Source organism: Salmo trutta, chromosome 21, assembly GCF_901001165.1.
Source record: "Salmo trutta chromosome 21, fSalTru1.1, whole genome shotgun sequence".
Classification (NCBI taxonomy): domain Eukaryota; kingdom Metazoa; phylum Chordata; class Actinopteri; order Salmoniformes; family Salmonidae; genus Salmo; species Salmo trutta.
Window position 1 is genome coordinate 21,068,150 of NC_042977.1, and position 24,709 is coordinate 21,092,858.

The following is a 24,709-nucleotide window of genomic DNA, read 5'->3' on the forward strand; positions in this document are numbered from 1 at the left end:
AGCTCAGGGATTCGATCCAGCAACCTTTCGTTTTCTGGCCCAACGCTCTAACCACTAAGCTACCTGCTGCCCCATATTTGGAGAGTAAATTGTTCAAAATAATGTCTTAAAATTAATCAAATCAAAAAGGTTAGTTTTGAGATATTCATATTCATATTTTTTATGTTAAATAAATGAATGTGACCTTTTTTATTTCAGAATCAAGAGTAAAGACATATACTTGATATTTTAGAGCACAATATGAGGAGAATAATGACGCGAAGATATTGTCTGTATCATGTATGGTTCACAGATTTTAGGGTCTTACAAGAGGCATGTATAGTTCTAAAAAGGGCCTAAAATGGCCACTTTCATCATGGTTTTCTAAAAAATGGTTTGTGATACTTCCTGCAATGAAGTTTCTATGTGAGAATTGCCACAACAATCTGAGATACCAAAAATATTTTACGCTCCCATAGGCGTGGAAGCGCCCTATTGGACTATGGAAGCATCCATATTGATCATATCAAGCATGCATGTACACATGTATTTGACCTGTATTTCTCTCATATGAGGTCGTATTGACTCCATGTGTTTTCCTACCTGAACTATATGGACGTTACTCTACTCATTCTGCCTTAATGGATCAAGTATTTTCCACTGGATGCATTAACAAAGGGCAAGTACAGATCTGTCTGGAAAATAAAAGGGTTTATTTTTCTTCCCATCATGAAAGAAAGAAAATAAGGGATGAATTATGTATGGGTTATGAGAGACGAGTCTTCAGCTCCTTCTCAACCCCTGATTGAGTCTCAAATTGATCTGTGCGGGTGATGCCATAGGTGTTATAGGTCAGTATGGACGCATGCCAAATGACACCCTATTAATTATGTAGTGCACTGCCTTCAAGCAGGGCTGTGGTAAAAATGTGTGCACTTTAGTGAGAGGAGTAGTGAGAGAGAGTAGGGAGAGCCGTCGGAGGAGATGGCTGACGTTATACGTCCTCCTAACCAATATGTGCTATTGTGTGTGTTTTTTGCGCGTTATTTGTAACTTATTTTGTACATGTAATATCTTATGTTTCACCGAGTCGTGGCTGAATGACGACATGAATAACATACAGCTGGCTGAGTTTTCCGTGCATCGGCAAGATAGAACAGCTGCCTCCGGTAAGACAAGGGGTGGCGGTCTGTGTCTATTTGTAAACAACAGCTGGTGCACGAAATCTAATATTAAGGAAGTCTAAAGGTTTTGCTCGCCTCAGGTAGTGTACCTCATGATAAGCTGTAGACCACACTATTTACCAAGAGAGTTTTCATCTATATTTTTCATAGCTGTCTATTTCCCACCTCAAACCGATGCTGGCACATAGACAGCACTCACAAGTTGTATAAGGCCATAAGCAAACAAGAAAATGCTCATCCAGAGGTGCGCTCTTAGTGGCCAGGGACTTTAATGCGGGGAGCTTAAATCTGTTTTACCTCATTTCTACCAGCATGTTACATGTGCAACCCAAGGGGGAAAAAACTCTAGACCACCCTTACCCCACATACAGAGACGCGTACAAAGCTCTCCCTCACCCTCCATTTGGCAAATCTGACCATAACTCTATCCTCCTGATTCCTGCTGACAAGCAAAATCTAAAGCAAGAAGTACCAATGACTCGCTCAATAAGGAAGTGGTCAGATGATGCAGATGCTAAGCTACAGGACTGTTTTGCTAGCACAGACTGGAATATGTTCTGGGATTCTTCCAATGGCATTGAGGAGAACACCACATCAAATCAAAGTTTATTTGTCACGCGCGCCGAATACAACAGGTGTCGACCTTACAGTGAAATGCTTACTTACAGGCTCTAACCAATAGTGCAAAAAAGGTATTAGGTGAACAATAGGTAAGTAAAGAAATAAAACAACAGTGAAAACAGTAGCGAGGCTATATACAGTAGCGAGGCTATAAAAGTAGCGAGGCTACATACAGACACCGGTTAGTCAGGCTGATTGAGGTAGTATGTACATGTAGATATGTTTAAAGTGACTATGCATATATGATGAAGAGAGAGTAGCAGTAGCGTAAAAGAGGGGTTGGCAGGTGGGGGTAAAAACTGTTGAGAAGCCTTTTTATCCTAGACTTGGCACTCCGGTACCGCTTGCCATGTGGTAGTAGAGAGAACAGTCTATGACTGGGGTGGCTGGGGTCTTTGACAATTTTTAGGGCAGTCACTGGCTTCATCAATAAGTGCATCAATGACGTCATCCTCACAGTGACCGTGGATTACAGGCAACATCCGCACTGAGCTAAAGGGTAGAGCTGCTGCTTTCAAGGAGTGGGACTCTAACCAGGATGCTTTTAAGAAATCCCGCTATTCCCTCCGACGAACCATCAAACAGGCAAAGTGTCAATACAGGACTAAGACTGAATCGTACTAAACCGGCTCAGATGCTCGTCGCATGTGGCAGGGCTTCCAAACTATTACGGACTACAAAGAGAAGCACAGCCGCGAGCTGCCCAGTGACATGAGCCTACCAGATGAGTTAAATGACTTCTATGCGTGCTTCGAGGCAAGCAACACTGAAGCATGCATGATGAGAGCACCAGCTGTTCCAGACGACTGTGTGATCACGCTTTCAGTAGCCGATGTGAATAAGTCCTTTAAACAGGTCAACATTCACAAGGACGCAGGGCCAGACGGTTTACCAGGACGTGTACTCCGAGCATGCGCTGACCAACTGGCAAGTGTCTTCAATGACATTTTCAACCTGCCCCTGACCGAGTCTGTAATACTTACATGTTTTAAGCAGACACCATAGTCCCTGTGCCCAAGAACACCAAGGTAATCTGCCTAAAAGACTACCAACCCGTAGCACTCACATCTGTAGGCATGAAGTGCTTTGAAAGGCTGGTCATGGCTCACATCAATACCATTATCCCAGAAACACTAGACCCACTCCAATTTGCATACCACCCCAACAGGTCCACAGATGACGCAATCTCTATTGCACTCCACACTGCGCTTTCCCACCTGGACAAAAGGAACACCTACACTACCGTTAAAATGTTTGAGGTCACTTAGAAATGTCCTTGGTTTTGAAAGAAAAGCAAATTTTCATAAAATTGATCAGAAATACAGTGTAGACATTGTTAATGTTGTAAATAACTATTGTAGCTGGAAACGGTAGATTTTTTATGTAATATCTACATACTGTAGGCGTACAGAGGCCCATTATCAGCAACCATCACTCCTGTGTTCCAATGGCACGTTGTGTTAGCTAATCCAAGTTTATAATTTTAAAAGGCTAATTGATCATTAGAAAACCCTTTTGCAATTATGTTATCACAGCTGAAAACTGTTGTTCTAATTAAAGAAGCAATAAAACTGGCCTTCTTTAGACTAGTTGTGTATCTGGAGCATCAGCATTTGTGGGTTCGATTACAGGCTCAAAATGGCCAGAAACAAAGACCTATCTTCTGAAACTCGTCAGTCTATTCTTGTTCTGAGAAATTAAGGCTATTCCATGCGAGAAATTGCCAAGAAACTGAAGATCTCGTACAACCCTGTCTACTACTCCCTTCACAGAACAGCGCAAACTGTCTCTAACCAGAATAGAAAGAGGAATGGGAGGCCCCGGTGCACAACTGAGCAAGAGGACAATTACATTAGAGTGTCTAGTTTGAGAAACAGATGCCTCACAAGTCCTCAACTGGCAGCTTCATTAAATAGTACCCACAAAACACCTGTCTCAACGTCAACAGTGAAGAGGCGACTCCGGGATGCTTTTCTTTCAAAAACAAGGACATTTCTAAGTGACCCCAAACTTTTGAACGGTAGTGTACATGAGAATGCTATTCATTGACTACAGCTCAGCGTTCAACACCATAGTGCCCTCAAGCTCATCACTAAGCTAAGGACCATGGGACTAAATACCTCCCTCTGCAACTGGATCCTAGATTTCCTGACGTGCCGCCCCCAGGTGGTAAGGGTAGGTAACAACACATCTTCCACGCTGATCCTCAACACGGGGGCTCCTCAGGGGTGTGTGCTCAGCCCCTCATGTACTCCCTGTTCTCCCTTGACTGCATGCCCAAGCACGATTCCAACACCATCATTAAGTTTGCCGATGACACAACAGTGGTAGGCCTGATCACAGACGACCGCCTATTCCCACTCAGGAGACTGAAAAGATTTGGCATGGGTCCTCAGATCCTCAAAAGGTTTTACAGCTGCAACATCGAGAGCATTCTGACTGGTTGCATCACTGCTTGGTATGGTAACTGCTCGGCCTCCGACAGCAAGGTGCTACAGAGGATAGTGCGTATGGCCCAGTGCATTACTGGGGCCAAGCTTCCCGCCATCCAGGACCTCTATACCAGGTGGTGTCAGAGGAAGGCCCTAAAAATTGCCAAAGACTACAGCCACCCTAGTCATAGACTGTTCTCTCTGCAACCGCACAGCAAGCGGTACCGTGCAGTTGCAGAGAGGTCCAAGTCTAGGTCCAAAAGGCATCTTAACAGCTTCTACCCCCAAACCATAAGACTCCTGAACAGGTAATCAAATGGCTACCCGGACAATTTGCATTGACCCCCCCCCCCCCCCCCCCCCCCCATTTTTCCTCTGCTGCTACTCTCTGTTTATTATTAATGCATAGTCACTTTACCTTTACCTCAATTACCTCGACTAACCTGTGTCCCCGCACATTGACTCTGTACTGGTATGTGTATATATATATATATATATATATATATATATATATATATATATATACATACATACATACATACATACATACATACATACATACATACATACATACATACATACATACATACATACATACATACATACATACATACATACATACATACATACATACATACATACATACATACATACATACATACATACATACATACATACATACATACATACATTGAGTACCATTACCAGTCAAATGTTTGGACACATGTACTCATTCAAGTGTTTTTCTTTATTTTTACTATTTTAGAATAGAATAATAGTGAAGACATCAAAACTATAGAATAACACATATGGAATCATGTAGTAACAAAAAAAGTGTTAAACAAATCAAACTGTATTTTATATTTGAGATTCTTCAAAGTAGCCACCCTTTGCCTTGATGACAGCTTTGCTCACTCTTGGCATTCTCTCAACCAGCTTCATGATGTAGTCAGTCACCTGGAATGCATTTCAATTAAAAGGTGTGCCTTGTTAAAAGTTAATTAGTGGAATTAGTGTTGTATTTGGCGCACGTGACAAATACAATTTGATTTGGTTTGCAGTCTGTGGCTCACGTCAAGCCGTGCAGCCCGTTCCCCTTCCTGCTGAACAGATCATCATCAACATCACATAATGAAACACGCATAGAAACAAGACAATTGCATATTAAAGTGAGGTTCAAATAGGTTGCTTTTCTTTTTAATTAGAGAGCCCGTATATGTCATGTTGAACAGTCGCAGTCTTGATCATAGTAGAGGAGAATCTAGACTGTTCAATAATGCTGCAAATAAATCATATTGAGCCTAAACCTGGTTGAGGAATCAAATGAAACCTCTTTCTAATGCAAAACCAGTATTGGGAATGTGCAAGCAATTTTTTTTACTGTGACAGTCTAGTGACAGGATATTACACAGAATTTGTCTACAGAAAACAAATAAAGAGTATTTGTATTTACTGTTTACCATAAAAATGTAAATTAAAAGCTGTCCCTTTAAATGGCCGGGCAACGCAGTGGCGGCATGGGGAGCCTGCACAACAAAAAATCAGAATGGTGACATTTGCGCGATCGGTTTTCTATTGCTCGTTTGCACGTCACGTCAATGATATCATGTCACCGTGTGGAACTGTGGGTCAATTAACCTTGTCGGAGTGAGCGCCCTGATTCTAGTTTGTGAGCTAGGCAGGCTACTGCCTGGTAAGGTCTCCCATGCAGAAGTCCGAGGTAGAGGGAGCGGGGGAATCTATCAAATAGCGCATCTATAACTTTGAACAGTACTAATGCAATTAGTCAAATCAGTCACACTATGAAATGCTACCAAATAAACCACAATTCATTCCTAATACTGTGAATATATAGTTTCACAGACATATTGTTGCATTTTTTTCTGGTTTGTGCGAAATCGTTAAGAATAATATAAAACCAGTCTGCACACCACCAAGGGGAATTGGTTTAGACTTGACTCTTGGTTGACAGTGTTGGGGGATGGGTAATGTACTGATGCTCGAGTGCCAAATCATAACACATTTTTTCTATTTGTCTTTGTTACTTCTTTTTGATATTTATGAGTCTTATTTTTGTACATATTTTTATATTTATATAGTTTTAAATGTTAGGGTTATTTATTTGTGTTATTCCAAATGTCTGAATAAAAATTACAGTTGTGGGGGGGTTCACCCAGGGAGCCATACAAGCTAGAACCGCCACTGGGGCAACGGCAAATATTTCAGCAAATAAACATTTCAATAAAATGCCATATGTAAATGAATTGTTTACGAGGTTACCATGAATTACCATGCATTTTTTAAAATGAATTGTAATGTTTGATTTGTTAAGTTAAACTATTCAATAATGTCTAAAAAAATGATGGCAATGATCCGCTTTTATCGGCAGTAAGAAACTGCTAGCCATTGACTGCTAACAGCTGTTAACTGCTAGCTAACTGGCAAGCACAAAAACAGTCATCAACTTCAGGAGTACAGACCCCAAAAATGCACAGTCAAAGAGGAGAATAATTATTCTGTCAAGGAAACATATATATGTGTGTATATATATATATATATACATACTGTATATGGTTTATTTTTTAAATAGAGGCATACTAAGACACAATAAACATGACACAGTGTGTAAATTATAACACATTAGTGCAGGAAGTGAATACATTGATTAAAATGCTGGAAGTGAATGCTGGAATGAAACAGTTAAACAGTTAGCCTGTCTCTAACAAGCACCTGTGGTGTTCAGTGATTTTAGGAAGATAGATATACAGTATTTGCATGAACTGATTAATGAGAAAACAGAGAAAACTGAACGTTTTTGTCTAATTGACATTGTTTATACTCTTTCGGGGCTATTTCTTCTGTTTTGGCACAGTCAAAGTACTAGTATTACTCCTGTGTGAAATGCTGTGTTGGTACCAGTATAATAGACAATATAATGCTATTTGCGCTTCAAGGTTCCAATGCAACACTTTCCAAGTCTTCTTATGAGAAAGTCGTTTTTTCTCACCAATGTGTTGACAAGTAGAATTACAACCAGAAGTGGTATGACAACGATCCCCTGTCCCAGACATATCACTGACCTTTGATGCAGCAGACAATTTCATTGTTGACTTTATCCCCATACTGAACGTCCAAATGTCATTTAAGTCATGCAAATCAGATTTTCCATCAGAGAACTGATTTTTGTGAGTTCAGTGATTTCAGGTCTAATAACGGTCTTGTTGTATATCAGAACAGCAATAACTTTCATTAACAGTGTGTTTGGTTAGCCATTTACTGTGACCTGTAATTTAGTCATCATCATTGGGCTTAATTCAATGAGGTTGAGGTGACCCAATATTCAAGTGTATATTGTATAGTTACATTTAGTAAACCATTTGTAACGCAACCATTGTGAATCCAGAAGCAGCCATGGTGCTGTAGTGCTGTGATGTGTTGCAGAGTCCATAGCTTTGCGTATTGTGATTTGGTACAGCTGTAGTGCATTTGATCTGTAATGGCACATTCCTTCAGACACATGTGCAGGCCATTGGATCCCCCTCTGCCAGGTGCTACCGCCACCAACCCCTTCCCCTTTCAACCCACCACACACACGCAAACAAATGCAAGCAGGTACTCATAAACACAAACACACACCACACCCAAATGCAAGCACACAAACACACACACACACACACCACACACACACACGAGACACACACACTCACACACACCCTGCCGTGGCTCCACTGTTGGCAGGAGACCAAGTCATGCATAATGGCTCTGCCAAGGCTGATATGTTCACTCGTTAACTAGTAGGATCTCACACTGCTGCTGACACACACACACACACACACACACACACACACACACACACACACACACACACACACACACACACACACACACACACACACACAGCTTCATCAGAGGCAGGAGCCAGGAACAGCTACAGCAGCCAGTTAGAACACCACTGGCCTAGACCTGGTTTCCCAAAACAGTTAGAACACTACTGGCCTGGTTTCCCAAAACAGTTAGAACACTACTGGCCTGGTTTCCCAAAACAGTTAGAACACTACTGGCCTGGGCCTGGTTTCCCAAAACAGTTAGAACACTACTGGCCTGGTTTCTCAAAACAGTTAGAACACTACTGGCCTGGTTTCCCAAAACAGTTAGAACACTACTGGCCTGGTTTCCCAAAACAGTTAGAACACTACTGGCCTGGTTTCCCAAAACAGTTAGAACACTACTGGCCTGGTTTCCCAAAACAGTTAGAACACTACTGGCCTGGTTTCCCAAAACAGTTAGAACACTACTGGCCTGGTTTCCCAAAACAGTTAGAACACTACTGGCCTGGTTTCCCAAAACAGTTAGAACACTACTGGCCTGGTTTCCCAAAACAGTTAGAACACTACTGGCCTGGTTTCCCAAAACAGTTAGAACACTACTGGCCTGGTTTCCCAAAACAGTTAGAACACTACTGGCCTGGTTTCCCAAAACAGTTAGAACACTACTGGCCTGGTTTCCCCAAAACAGTTAGAACACTACTGGCCTGGTTTCCCAAAACAGTTAGAACACTACTGGCCTGGTTTCCCAAAACAGTTAGAACACTACTGGCCTGGTTTCCCAAAACAGTTAGAACACTACTGGCCTGGTTTCCCAAAACAGTTAGAACACTACTGGCCTGGTTTCCCAAAACAGTTAGAACACTACTGGCCTGGTTTCCCAAAACAGTTAGAACACTACTGGCCTGGGCCTGGTTTCCCAAAACAGTTAGAACACTACTGGCCTGGTTTCCCAAAACAGTTAGAACACTACTGGCCTGGTTTCCCAAAACAGTTAGAACACTACTAGCCTGGGCCTGGTTTCCCAAAACAGTTAGAACACTACTGGCCTGGTTTCCCAAAAGCGTGATAAGGTTAAGTTCATCGTTAGAACCTTCGTAGGAGCATTGTTCAATCTCCGAAGTGTTTCCCAAAACCTTTGTTAGTAAAGTAGCACTTGAAAATGCTAGTTATGGCCTCACGGGTGACACAGTGGTCTAAGGCACTGCATCGCCGTGCTAGCTGTGCCACCAGAGATTCTGGGTTCGAGCCCAGGATCTGTCACAGCCGGCCGCGGCCGGGAAGCCCATGGGGCGGCGCACAATTGGCCCGGCGTTGTCCGGGTTAGGGAGGGTTTGGCCGGCAGGGATATCCTTGTCTCATCTCGAGCTAGCAACTCCTGTGTCGGGCCGGGCGCAGTGCACGCTGACCAGGTCGCCAGGTGTACGGTGTTTCCTCCGACACATTGGTGCGGCTGGCTTCCGGGTTGGATGCGTATTGTGTCAAGAAGCAGTGCGGCTTGGTTGGGTTGTGTTTCGGAGGATGCATGGCTCTAGACCTTCGCCTCTCCCGAGTCCGTACGGGAGTTGCAGCGATGAGACAAGACTGTAACTACTACCAATTGGATACCACGAAATTGGGGAGAAAAAAGAGATAAAAAATAATTTAAAAAAATGCTACTTATTTATCGACTGCCTCAGGCCACTCGTAGAACAGGCCACTCGTAGAACCTACGAAGGTTCTAACGATGAACTTAACCTTAACACGCTTTTGGGCTCCCGAGCGGCGCAGCGGTCTAGTGCACGGCATCTCAGTGCTAGAAGCGTTACTACAGACCCTGGTTCGATTCCAGTCTGTATCACAACCGGCCGTATTTGGGAGTTCCATAGGGAGGCGCACAATTGGCCCAGCGTCGTCCGGGTTAGAGTTAAGCCGGGGTAGGCCGTAATTGTAAGTAAGAATTTGTTCTTAACTGACTTGCCTAGTTAAATAAAGGTTAAATATTTTTGCCCGTCTGCGTTACTTTATACACAGAAGATCTAAGCTAAACATATAATCAAACTGTTTATCTGTCTCTCTATGACTACCGATAACTTCAGAACGAAGTTAAATACAAAGTTGCCAATGTCTTTGCAATTGAACAAGCAAAGGATAAAAATATGCTTCAAATGAAACCCAAGGTGATTGCAATAAAAGAACATATACAGAAAAGGAAAGTATTCAGACCACTTGACTTTTTCCACATTTTGTTACTTTACAGCCTTATTTTAAAATTAATTTAAATCGTTTTTCCCCCTCATCAATCTACACACAATACCCAATAATGACAAATCAAAAACAGGTTTTTAGAAATGTTCCTAATTTATATTTAAAAAAATGTAATATAACATTTACGTAAGTAATTCAGTATTTTGTTGAAGCACCTTTGGCAGCGATTACAGCCTAGAGTCTTCTTGGGTATTGCTCTACAAGCTTGGCACACCTGTATTTGGGGAGTTTCTCCCATTCTTCTCAGCAGATCTTCTCAAGCTCTGTCAGGTTGGCTGGGGAGCGTTGTTGTACAGCTATTTTTAGGTTTCTCGAGAAACGTTCGATCGGGTTAAAGTCCGGGCTCTAGCTGGTCCACTCAAGGAATTCAGAAACTTGTCCCGAAGCCACTCCTGCGTTGTCTTGGCTGTGTGCGTTGTCCTGTTGGAAGGTGAACCTTCGCCCCAGTCTGAGGTCCTGAGCGCTCTGGAGCAGGTTTTCATCAAGGATCCCATGATGTGTAACAACATGTGCGCAATGATGTTCCAAATTAATCTGTGATTTAGTGGATTATTATAGGGTAAGCATTAGAATAAGCCGCCTCAAATATTTGCAGCCGTAAGGTGATATCTCTCTAGGAGCTGATCCATCGTCAGCATTATGGAATAATTCATGTTAAGGTAAAATTTGAATGGAGAAAGCTGATCAGAGAGCAGCCCTGCCTTTCTTTCGATCCTGTCAGTATTGAAACAACGCACTTAGTAAACGTTCTTTGTGGCTGCTCACTGCTCAGTGTTAAGTTTATTAGGATCCCCATTAGATACTGCACATGCAGCAGTTACTCTTTCTGGCATCCACATAAAACGTACAAATACATGACAAAGCACAGAACAGTAATAAACAAGAAAAACGTAAGATATTACCATAAATAAAAAATGTTAATAAAATAAGTTATATATTTGAAAGACACTAATAGACAACAAAAACACTATTTACAAACTATTCATATACATATTCATATTCTTATATACAGTACAGTTAAATTAGATCAGTGTGGTTCTCTTAAGCGATAAGGCACGAGGGTGTGTGATATCTGGCCAATATACCACGGCTAAGGGCTGTTCTTACGCACGACGCAACGCGGAGTGCCTGGATGAAGCCCTTAGCTGTGGTATATTGGCCAGATACCGCAAACCCCCAAGGTGCCTTATTGCTATTATAAACTGGTTAGCAACGTAATTAGAGCAATAAAAATAAGTGGTTTGTCATACCCGTGGTATACAGCATTCAGGGCTCGAAGCACCCAGTTTATGCAGTATATATAATGTATTTATATGTTTTATTTGAAACTAAATGTAATCTCTTTCTTTGAGAAGAAAATATGAGAAGTTACTCACAATTGCTCATTCTATTATGAAACCTAGCTAAGTACCCTGGAAGATAGTTTCCACTTTCCCCTTTTAATAATGGATTTCAATACAGTAATTCTGAGTTGTAATAGACATTTCCTAGGTGAAATTAAGCAGTAAAGGTGTAAAGCTATGCTCATAAGGTTGGTTGTTACTGTAATGTTGTAATGTAGTAACTGTCCATTTTTATGTCGTTTACAGTGATATAGCGCCAACATAGCTATTCTAGAGATCACAAGGTGATGAGAAGACTGCCTAACAACGTGATGAATAGACTCTGCTTTGCAGCCACCGTGTGTAAACTTAGCAACCTTAGCTTATGGATGTATCTGAGTGTTGATACAGACAGGTCAACTATGGGTCATCTTTGCCTTTTCTGGTTGCGTCCCAATTGGCATTCTACTCCCTACATAGTGCAATCCTTTTGAACAGGGCTTTGGTAAAAAGTAGTGCATTATAAAATAAATAGGGTGCCATTTGGGAGTCGACTATACTGTAGTTTAGCTCTGCCGGACAAAGAGAATTCCAGCAGTCAGTGTCAGGGCTTCCTATTGGCTTGCTGGGTTTGAGTGACACTGCGTTTGATTTGTCATGACAACCAGAACAAATGCTGTTAATGAGGTCACCTTGGGTTCTAGATCAACTGTCCGACTTCTATTTCCCCAAGAAATCACAACCGCCATGGATGTATCCCAAATGGTACCCTATTCCCTATACACAGTAGTGCACTAGTTTTGACCAGGGCCCATAGGGCTTTGGTCAAAAGTAGTATACTATGTAGGGAATAGGGTGCCCTTTGGAACGTAGCCTTAGTCATCTAAATGAAAATGTAATGGCTGGATTTCAAGTGCCTACCGCTTGATACGGGGAATTCCTTGAAATAGGAATATAATATTTTCTAGGATTCTGTGGTATATTTTGTATTCTTGTCTTTTCTCTCTTTTCCTGACTCAGTTCTGAGGGTTAGAACGTGGGTGTGTTCAGTATACACCTCACCCTCCTCTGTCTTCTCTCATGGGGACATCAGTAGGCTGGCTAATACCTTCAATTTGGCTGTGTGTTTGTATGAGAGAGAGAGAGAGAGAGAGAGAGAGAGAGAGAGAGAGAGAGAGAGAGAGAGAGAACCTCTAGTACAGCTCAGTGTCTGAACAAGTAGTGCCCACCGATGGGCAGACGGGAAACAGAGACAGCTCATTTCAGTGTCTGGAAGCGTACACACACACACACACACACACGCTCCACTCCAGAAGAAACACCAGTGAAGGTGGGGCAGGAGAATAGAAGAGTGGGGGAGGGGTATCGAGGGCGTCAAATTCTCGTATAGCAGAGGAGAATATTCATGAACATATTCTCATTTTGTGGCTGACCTAATGTCAGAGGTGTAGGAGGTAGACAGAAATGCAGCGTCTCCCTGGACCAGTACAGATCTACCAGGATTCAACACAGTGTGGTAAACTGGTTTCTCCTCTCCTCCAGGTGTAGCTAGGCCTTGGATATGTGCTCTAGGGGGTACGGAGCTCTGCTTCTCTCATCCTTTGATACCGTCCTACAGAGTTAGGGAGTTTACACTGAGTAGGCACTGCCTGCCAGCGCTATGCTGCCAGTGACTCACTACACTGCCTAGTGCCTTGGTTTTGTAGTCAGCTAGCGTCTGAAGAGCCAGGCGGGAGTCAGAGCCAGCCAGGTTTGCCCTAGGCTTTCTTTTATTTACAATCTGGACTCCGTGGGCTCCATTCCTTAGGGGAAAACGAAGTGAGCGAGCCAGCGATCTAACCGCTTGTACAGGCAGCGTCTGGCCAGTCTCCAGCCTCCCGTACCTCCTGAAGGTATTCATATGGTTTCAGCCATTACAATGTATCTTCTTTTTAGCTGCTGCGTGTGGAGAGAAAAAAAGTGCCAGTCCTCCACTGCTATCTCTTCTCCCAGATGTCCCTTGATAGTTCCATCCACCGCCGTGGGATTTGTGTAGACTTTTCAACTGATCACATTGTGTTTCCTTCTTCCTCCAGCTAGTACCCGGGTTTGTAATGATGTGCCGCAGGACAGGAGGACTTGTCCTGGGAGGATCGCGTATTGACGTGAAGCCTCTGTTAACACAGATGTACTCATCAGCACCTGTGTCTGTCTGTGGCCCTGGGCCATGGTGATCCAGGTGTGCTCCCCTGCTGTCCTGTCCTCTTAGTGGCATCACTGCGGTCTCCAGGTGTCCACTCGAGTGTGTACAGCTGTCCCAGAATGCAGTGTTATTGGCACAGGGAAATGCAGGAAATGTACAGACCTCACAGGACGACTGTGTTAAAAGACTAGTGAAATCGTCTGGTTGGACTTGACATGCCAAGCATGTGTAACACCGTTGTCAGAGCTCTGAGCAAAATGCAAGTTGAATTCATTCCTGCGGTGTTTATTTTCTTACTGTTAAGTATTCTATTTTCGAACGTGTGCGCACATATTGATTATTTGACACAAAAGACTGTCATACAGAATGGATTGTTTATAATAAGCGGGAAGTTACTGTCTGAAAAACCGAGCACAATTGCCATAATATGAACAATATGAACAAAACCAGCACAGTCTAAGATATAGCCTTTTAACATTGGGCTTGGAGGCTTCCAGGGCTTGGAAACAATTGAATGCTCAAGGATTTCCCAGTGTGTCAGCCCCTGTCCTCCCTGCAGCAATAATAGGAGACATTTCCTGTGAGTGTGAATTTTGTGGAAAGGCTCTGACTGTACAACAAGCTCCCCAGTGAGTGCATCTCCTGCAGAGATGGCCTTGACCATGGAACTGTGCCAGAAGGCTTTAAGTCTCTCTGCTGTGCTTCACTAACACACACACACACACACACACACACACACACACACACACACACACACACACACACACACACACACACACACACACACACACACACACACACACACACACACACACACACACGTAGGTAGGCATGTAGATACACACGTTCACTCATGCATGCACTCCAACACACACACAATGATAAGCTACAGACACATGTGAAAGTACCAGATAACCTTGTGTAGCGTTTTGTCAATTTCTCTGCTTACACCTCCGCATAACATCCGTTAAAAATACAATTCTGCTTTTCTCACACTATGAACGAACCAGTTTACAGTTTGAACCCTAAATATTTGTCTATCTTTTACCTTAGCCTTTATTGGACCATTGAAATGCATTGGGCTGTCAGAAGGTCTTTAAAATGCTTGAGTGATCATGCAGCAATAATATTTGAGCAAGCAGGAGCTGGCTAGCTGGCTGCTGCCGGTCCTCACTCGCTGGGCCCGTCCCAAACGAGGCCCTGGTCAAAAGTAGTGCACTACAAAGGGAATTTGGGATGCATCCACTCAATCGGCTGGAGAATTGAGTCAGGCATAAAGGTCACCCATCGGAGGTGCTAAGAGGGAGGAGAGAGAGAGAGGTGTTAAGTGCTGTCAGTCTGTGTGAATTTTCCTGCCAATAAGTGGTTCTCAAATTTTCTCATATCTTCTGTCTGAAGAAAACGGTACTATACTGAGGCTTCAAATGACTTCCTACTGAGTAGTAGGCTATGTTTGCATCAAAAATGGTAGCCGCATAAATGGTAGCCTATTCCCGTTGTGCCCTTGTCAAAAGTAGAGCACTATATAGGGAATAGGGTGCCATTTGGGATTTATTCTACAGGTAAAGGAAGGAAACACAAATAAATGAGGGATGCCAAATAGATTGAAAGAAGGTGCTTCTACACAAGTGTGGTTCCTTAAGTTAATGAAGTAATTAACATCCCATCATGCTTAAGGTCTGCAGACTGGAAGGTGGTACATTCATGCTGCGACCAGCCCATTCCATCTCATCCCAAAGATGTTCTATTGGGTAGAGGTCTGGGGACTGTGCAGGCCACTGAAGTAAACTGAACTCTTTGTCATGTTCCAAGTTATGTTTTTCCACTCCTCAATTGTCCAGTGTTGGAGATCGCGTGCCCACAGGAGCAGCTTCTGGTTTTCAAATCAAATCAAATCCAAGTTTATTTGTCACGTGCACCGAATACAACAGGTGTAGACCTTACAGTGAAATGCTTACTTACAGGCTCTAACTAATAGTGCAAAAAAGGTATTAGGTGAACAATAGGTAAATAAAGAAATAAAAACAACAGTAAAAAGACAGGCTATATACAGTAGCGAGGCTATAAAAGTAGCGAGGCTACATACAGACACCGGTTAGTCAGGCTGATTGAGGTAGTATGTACATGTAGATATGGTTAAAGTGACTATGCTTATATGATGAACAGAGAGTAGCAGTAGCGTAAAAGAGGGGTTGGCGGGTGGTGGGTGGTGGGTGGGACACAATGCAGATAGCCCGGTTAGCCAATGTGCGGGAGCACTGGTTGGTCGGTCCAATTGAGGTAGTATGTACATGAATGTATAGTTAAAGTGACTATGTATATATGATAAACAGAGAGTAGCAGCAGCGTAAAAGAGGGGTTGGGGGGGGCACACAATGCAAATAGTCCAGGTAGCCATTTGATTACCTGTTCAGGAGTCTTATGGCTTGGGGGTAAAAACTGTTGAGAAGCCTTTTTGTCCTAGACTTGGCACTCCGGTACCGCTTGCCATGCGGTTGTAGAGAGAACAGTCTATGACTGGGGTGGCTGGGGTCTTTGACAATTTTTAGGGCCTTCCTCTGACACCGCCTGGTGTAGAGGTCCTGGATGGCAGGCAGCTTAGCCTCAGTGATGTACTGGGCCGTACGCACTACCCTCTGTAGTGCCTTGCGGTCAGAGGCCGAGCAATTGCCGTACCAGGCAGTGATGCAACGCAGAACTCGTTGATCCTTGTCAAGGATGTTTTTAGCTGATAGGAGTGGAACCCGGTGTGGTCGTCTGCTGCAATAGCACATCCTTGACAAGGATCAACGAGTTCTGCGTTCCGAGATGTCGTACTGCATACCACTGTTGTACTGCGCCTTTATTTGTTTGTGGCCCGCCTTTTAGCTTGCAGGATTCTTGGCATTCTCCTTCGACCTCTCATCAATGAGCTGTTTTCGTCCACAGGACTGCCACAGACTGGGTGTTTTTTGTTAGTTGAACAATTCTTCGTAGATCCTAGATACTATCGTGCGTGAAAAGCCTAGGAGGTTGTACGTATCTGAGATACAGGATCTGGCGCAACCTGCCGCCGATGATCACACCACTCTCAAAGTTGCTTCGGTCACTCGTTTTGCCCATGCTAACATTCAGTCGAACAGTAACTGAATGCCTCGATGCCTGACTGCCTGCTTTATATAGCAAACCACGGCCACGTGGCTCATTGTCTGTTGGAGCGATCCATTTTCATGAACGAGGTGGTGTACCTAATAAACTGTGTATATCTCCTTCCTCCCAGTGTCCAATTGGCTCAGGCCTGGTTATGTGGGAAGTGGTGTGTTAATGGTTCCTGAAGGACGGGTCTAAGAGTCGGCTGTCTGGGACAAACTCTCCTGATAACACCAAACACCTTGTCTGCATCTCAAATGGCACCCTATTCCATAGTGCACTACTTTTGACCAGGGCCCATGTGCACTCGCCAAAAGTAGAGCACATAGTGCACTAAATAAGGAATAGGGTGCCATTTGGAATGCAGACAAGGTGTTTGGTGTTATCAGGAGACTTTGCTGGGAGTCCCTGTGGTGTTATGTCTACAGCTGCTAGTGTTCTGTACTGGCTAACAGGCTAGACTACTATCACTGTCACAGCCCACTGATGGGCATGGTTTGTGTTGCTGGTACAGCCAGTATTATAGAAAGCAGTGTCATGGTAAGCAGTGTCATGGTAAGCAGTGTCATGGTAAGCAGTGTCATGGTAAGCAGTGTTATGGTAAGCAGTGTCATGGTAAGCAGTGTAATGGTAAGCAGAAAAGGTAGCTTGACTATTTGACAATGGACTGCAATGTCTTTATCATTCTGTCTTTGTGAGCGCTGCCTTTTGATTCAGATCCCTGCTGTGGATGGGCTGATACAGTCTGTCCCAGTTTTAGCTGCTTACCTGCTTTCTGTGAATCATCATCACCTCCACTTATCAAACCGAAATGTTCCCTCCCTCCCTGCCTCCCTTGTTCCATCCCTCTGACCTAGCCTCCCTTCCTGAACATTTTGTGAATCTGCTGTTGAAAGGTGAGGCTGCGATGTCCTAGTCTGTGTGACATATTTGTGCAGTAGCATCAGTTCATGGGTGTCATTGTTTATCCTGTGTAGGAGGGTTGTTTGTGTCATAGGTCGCCTCCTATATGGCACCGTATTCCCTATATAGTGCACTACTTTAGACCAGGGTTCTGGTCAAAGTAGTGGACTATATAAGGTATAGGGTGGCATTTGGAACACAGACCTATTAAGAGCTTAATCAGATGTTTGTAGACATTCTCATCACTGTTTAGAACCTGCATTTAAATGCAACAGAAACATAACTACCAATGTGGGGTGGCAACATTCTGTAAAATGTCACCATCCAATACCCAAAGAAAATATTAACAACAAAATAAAGGGTTTGACGGCACAAAATTGCTCACATTTTTCATTAGCTGCTGTGTTATGAACATCTGTATCAAGACCAAGCACATCATTACACAACAACAAAAATATGTTCTTAGTTATTTGGAATTACAATAGTTGCAGTAAAGTGTGTAAAATGTGACATGAAAATCATTCCAATACCATTGTAAGCCAGACCCCAATAACAACAGATGCTTTATCGATACCTCTCCCAGTACAGCTCTGTACTGTGACCACTATTTCATCTCCCATACAGACATGTGCTGTGATGCTGTGACGAGCTGTACAGCAGTGTAACAGTGGAGAGTGATGATAAATGTTTAGATAGAGATGGTGCTCTGCTTGTTTGCCATTATTCAGCTGGCAGACGGTGCCTGCGTCCCAAATGTAACCCTATTCCCTACATAGTGCACTACTTTTGACCAAAGCTTTATGGCACTATACAGGGAATAGGGTGTCATTTGGGATGTAGACAGTGTGTGATGGAGTACTGCTCTCTCCCCCTCCACAGAGAGGTAATGGCTCCTTGCCCCAGCTGGCCTGGGATGCCATTTTACCCCCTGCTTTTAATTTTATGACATATTGCATTGTCTTTGTGATGCTCTAAGTCTTCTCTAATTGCTCATTGCTTCATATTGCAGTTTATATTACTGGAGGCAATAAGGCTAGGGTGTTGGAGATTGGAGAAAAACATCATTTGAAACAGATTAAAGGCTGAAATGTTGATATCAGAAATCAAATTAATGCAAGTGAGACCCCCAAATATAATATCTAATTAAAACATTTAGAAAAATGACTCTGGAATTGGTTTTGACATCTGTATTTGCAACGGGCTGTCATGGATAACCGGTTGTCGGGGTTGGGGACAGAGTCTTTACACAAAATGAAGGTTCAGGCAGGAAAAATAGAAATACTATAACTTACCATGGTTGTGGGGTTTTTCTCCTTCTCTCTATGTCGTAATATTGTTTTAAAGTCACAAGACAGTGATATTGTTACTTGGCTAAAACCACATTTCAGAGATGAAAACACACTGTGCTATATTTTAATTTGTTCAGGGATCACTGCTATCATGATCAGGTAATGTGATTACATCCGTGTAGTGTGTCAGCAAGCGATGGTGTTGTGCCTCCTCGCTCCTCGCCTTTGAAGGATGGCGGTTGTTTTCTTCTCATTACCGCCCTCAAATGTGCTCAGAAACAGTCCCTGGTGCGACACAGCATCCCATTCTGGGCTGTGAACTCATAGACCCAGGCCTTTTCCTTCAGTCAATGGTGAAAAATTGAGCATTTTTTGAATCCCGTCTACTTTGTTCCCCTCAAGGCGCCTCTGATACATTGAGTTAACATAAAGCAGAACTCAGGACATGAAGGCCGGGGTGACAAATGAAACCCCTATGTATTTTTTTAGAAGAAAGAATAAGCTATTTTTCTCCTGGTACCCCCTGTTTCTTATACAACATGTATTGGAAATGTGACATTCAGCATAAGATGGAGCGTACTGACAATGGTATATGTAGAATGGAATGATGTGACATGTGGACATGCAATGAGAATCTGTATAGTTAACTTTTGCTATTTGTATTCAAAATGTGTCATATCATATCTCAGACTTATTTCAAAACCTGCAGGTATGCAAACTGTAAACACAATTGCCAATTTGCCCTCGCCCTTTTTGTAGTTTGTTAGTAGTTTCAAAGATCCGTCCATGCAGGTTGGGATTTGGAATCACTCAGTGTGGTACAAACTAACCTGCTCATTATGGCTGTTGAGTTACTGAGCTCTAGTTGGGCTGCTGCTCGTTTGGAGAGGAGAGGAGAGGAGAGGAGAGGGGACGAGGAGAAAGGAGAGGAGAAAGGAGACGAGACGAGAGGAGAAAGGAGAGGAGAAAGGAGAGGAGAAAGGAGATGAAAGGAGAGGAGAGGAGATGGGAGAGGGGATGAGAGGGGACGCGGAGAGGAGAGGAGAGGAGAGGAGAGGAGAGGAGAGGAGAGGAGAGGAGAGGAGAGGAGAGGAGAGAGGAGATGAAAGGAGATGAGAAAAGAGAAGGGATGAGAAAGGAGAGGAGATATGAGAAAGGAGAGGAGATGAGATGAGAAAGGAGAGGAGGTATGAGAAAGGAGAGGAGATATGAGAAAGGAGAGGAGATATGAGAGGAGATATGAGAAAGGAGAGGAGATATGAGAAAGGAGAGGAGATGAGAAAGGAGAGGAGATGAGAAAGGAGAGGAGATGAGAAAGGAGAGGAGATATGAGAGGAGATATGAGAGGAGATATGAGAAAGGAGAGGAGATATGAGAAAGGAGATGCGATATGAGAAAGGAGAGGAGATATGAGAAAGGAGAGGAGATATGAGAAAGGAGAGGAGATATGAGAAAGGAGAGGAGATATGAGAGGAGATATGAGATATGAGAGGAGATATGAGAAAGGAGAGGAGATATGAGAAAGGAGAGGAGATGAGAAAGGAGAGGAGATATGAGAAAGGAGATATGAGATATGAGAAAGGAGAGGAGATATGAGAAAGGAGAGGAGATATGAGAAAGGAGAGGAGATATGAGAAAGGAGAGGAGATATGAGAGGAGATATGAGAGGAGATATGAGAAAGGAGAGGAGATATGAGAAAGGAGAGGAGATATGAGAAAGGAGAGGAGATGAGAAAGGAGAGGAGATATGAGAAAGGAGAGGAGAGAGGAGATATGAGAAAGGAGAGGAGAGAGGAGATATGAGAAAGGAGAGGCGATATGAGAAAGGAGAGGAGATATGAGAAAGGAGAGGAGATATGAGAAAGGAGAGGAGATATGAGAAAGGAGAGGAGATATGAGAGAGGAGATTAGATGAGAAAGGAGAGGAGATTAGATGAGAAAGGAGAGGAGATATGAGAAAGGAGAGGAGATATGAGAAAGGAGAGGAGAGGAGAGGAGATGAGAAAGGAGAGGAGAGGAGATGAGAAAGGGGAGGAGATATGAGAGGAGATGAGAGAGGAGAGGAGAGGAGATGAGAAAGGAGAGGGGAGGAGAGGAGAGGAGATGAGAAAGGAGAGGAGATGAGAGAGGAGAGGAGAGGAGATGAGAAAGGAGATGAGAAAGGAGAGGGGAGGAGAAAGGAGAGGAGAAAGGAGAGGAGGCTAGATGTGGGGGAGCCATGCTCCACACTGTGGTGTTGGGATGACAAAAGTATTGTCTAATGAGAGACTGGCTGGCTTTAATTAACTCACCCTCACTATGAACATCCTAGCACCAGGAAGAGAAGTCACACTTGTTGCTGTGTTGGATCCCTCCCATGGACAGCATGGGGAGTCTTTTCATGTTCATTTGTCTGTTTACTTGTTTGATTATTTATTTGTTTGACTGTTTATTTGTTTGATTATTTATTTGTTTGATTGTTTATTGTATGCTCATCAGGCTGTGGTGTGTGCTTGTAGTTAATTGATCTTGTCTGGGTTTTAATGTCCATGTCTTTCATGGGTATGTCTTTGTGAATTAAACCTCACTTGTCCTCTCTGCAATGCATTTACTGGACAGTGGTGTAATGGTCATGGACTTGTAGACTGACTGGTTCAGTGGAAATAGCCAAATGCTCATCACTAAGTGTGTGTGTGAGCCCAGGTGGTGTGCTCTGACAGCATTATTAAGACATCCTCTGACAGGACCGACCACGGCAGACAAGGTGGTCACACTCCCCTCCTCGGGTTCAGAGTTCAGTTCACCAAGGAGGTAGAGAACCTCAATCAAATTACCCATCTGAAGCCTCACAACGTAATTATACGGGACTCTGTATAAATTGGCGAGAGCAAATAATTGCTGTGATTGATTAAAACACTAATTAGATTAACATTATATAGAGTTGAGGGTGTGCGTCGCAAATGGCACCCTATTCCTTACATAGTGCACTACTTTTGACCAGAGCCCTATGAGCGCTGGTAAAATGAGGTGCACTATGAAGGGAATAGGGTGCCATTTGAGACGCACAAAGCTCTCCCCAGGTTATTTGCATATCCTTTATCTGCCGGATGTGTCCACAAAGGAGGTGCTTTCACATGGAAAACATAGTGAATTAATTTATGAACAGTTTTTCATAACATTTTGTTCTTCCTGTAAAATGAGTCCTGTCATATTTCAATTAAACCTCAAAATGATTTCCTCTTAAGGCAGAGGAAGGAAGGTTCAACAGGATTGTATAATTTTATTTCGGGGAAGATTTGCCTTAATATTCAGCTCTTGCAAAAATATATATAACTCAGAGAAGTCAGTCAGAGAAGATGCTTATTACTAGTTCAGTGTACTAGAGGTAAATAAATCTACCTGTACTTGTTATCTACTAATCTATTTCTACTCAATCTAATTGGATAATAACGTGCACTGTTAGATTATATTAGAAAGACATTTAATAATGTCCTTCATAGTCTTGACCTTGTTTTGTTGACAGTTTCTTTCTAGACAGTAGAGATCTGTCTGTGAATTCATCCCAAATGGCTCCCTAATGCCTATATAGTGTACTATAGGCTTCTATCAAAAGTAGTGCACTATATAGGGAACAGGGTGCTATTTGGAACGTAGACATGGCCTGTCTGTTTCCTCTGAGAGTGACGGCTGCTTCTCTTACTGCCACCTCCTCCACACATTCTACTGTAAGAGTGATTGACACCTCTGTCTCACAAAGGCTGCTGTTTCTCCCCTTCACAGTTCGCCAGAAGGATGCAGTGGAGAAGGAGGCCAAGGTGATCATTCTGGAGGCTGGAATCACAGATGTAAGTCCCCTTTATATGGGTTTGACTCAAATGGCACCCTATTCCCTATGTAGTGCATTACTTTTGACCAGGGCCCATAGGGCAGGTAGTGCCTCCAATAGGGCCCATAGTCTCTGGTTAACAGTAGTGCAGTATATAGGGAATAGGGTTCCATTTGGAAAGAGACCATGATCTCAGACTGTGAGATTATATTTGATAGTTTAAATTGTCCTATGTCATTTATTTGAGTGTTTTCCTCGTGGGCTGCTACAGCAAAGCACATTTGTGAAGAAGTACACTTCCCGAGAGCATAATTAAATATTTTGACAGATTCTGTGTGAAAGAGAAATAGTGACCGTAGAGCAAACGAACTGACAAATTCTTTATTTTCTGTGCTCGGCACTTACAAAGCACCTTTATGCACCAGTTGAAAAAGCACCGTTACCGAGCCTCCATTTTTAGTACCCACTCTAACTGGCTGGCTCTACTGGGCTCCACTCGTGAACATTACCATTCTCTGCTACCTCTCTATTAAATACACGGTGGAGTGTCTCTCCTCTCTCTGTTATTGATTCAGCAGTAATTCTGCCTCAATGACTGTGTCACATTCACACCGTCAATCAAAATGGCAGGGATGAGCTCAACGCGTCTGGTGAGAGAGACAGAGAGAGAGAGATGAGAGCGAGGGAGGAGGGAGGGAATTCAATACCTAGCCAGAATGGACCCTATTATCACCAATTGAACTGCTGTTGTGAGAGAGAAGGCATGGGTCCCAAATGGCACCCTATTCCCTATGTAGTACACTACTTTTGACCAGGCCCATAGGGGTCTGGTAGAAAGTACTGCACTATGTAGGGAATAGAGTACATTTGGGACACAAATAAGGCATATTCAGATAATGTCTGGTGCTGCACTGCTACTACTGCCCCCATCTCCCTCTCCTTGGCCTTGCATTGGTCAGGTAGAGAGTTACTCCATTTCACAATTATGTTCTGAAATGGATTCTCTCAGAACGCTGAGATAGATTGATATCTACTGTGATCAGATAGGGGAGAGTGAGTTAGGTTTTTGTAAAGTGCCCACCTTCAAGATTTTGAATTCTACATATGTTCTGTTGGACATCTTTTACGCGTTACAGATTGTACGAGTCAAAACAGGTGATGGTGGCTAAAGTACCCATTTAATTTAGTAATAACTGAGTTTTAAATAGAACAGAAATACACATCTGTTGTTATAGTTTGCTGTGTTTTTACATTAGCCAACTCGAGCATCGCTTGTATCCCAAAAGGAACCTTTTCCCTACATAGTGCTCTCCTTTGGACCAGAGCCCTATGGGGGCAGTACATAGGAGAATAGGGTACCACTTGGGACACATACATTGTTGTTTCCACACTTCTTCTACATGGGTCCAATTATGAGTGGAGTGAGATAAGGAGTCTGGGCAGAACTCAGATTATAATTGTCCTGGAGTAGTTTCCACTAATCCCAGTCAGTCCCTTGTGCTGCAACGCTGCTTTGTTCAGCTTGAATTGTTCTCCTTCCAATCTATTCTCAAAACGGTGTTTTAGACAGCCGTGGAAGGAATTAATCAAAGAGAAAACACAGGAGCGTGGTTAGATAGCCCCGCACAGCTATTTTAATTGATTACAACCGTCGTGGCTAGGGCTCTCTCCTCTGAGAGACTGGTTTGCATCCCAATTGGACTCTATTCCCTAGTAGTGCACAACTTTTGACCAGGGACCTTTGTAAAAGAAGTGCACTAAATAGAGAATAGGTTGCCATTTGGGATGAAGC

The 24,709-nt window shown here is 43.2% G+C and overlaps 1 protein-coding gene across 2 annotated transcripts in view; it reads left to right on the forward strand.

Moving 5' to 3' along the window:
• LOC115156913 (receptor-type tyrosine-protein phosphatase N2) overlaps positions 1-24,709 on the forward strand; it is a 142,441-nt gene that overhangs the window by 61,521 nt on the left and 56,211 nt on the right. For both annotated transcript variants that reach the window (XM_029704735.1, XM_029704736.1), the window contains one exon: positions 22,872-22,936. In XM_029704735.1, coding sequence (XP_029560595.1) covers positions 22,872-22,936 — 65 coding nt within the window. The remainder of the gene's footprint in view (positions 1-22,871; positions 22,937-24,709) is intronic.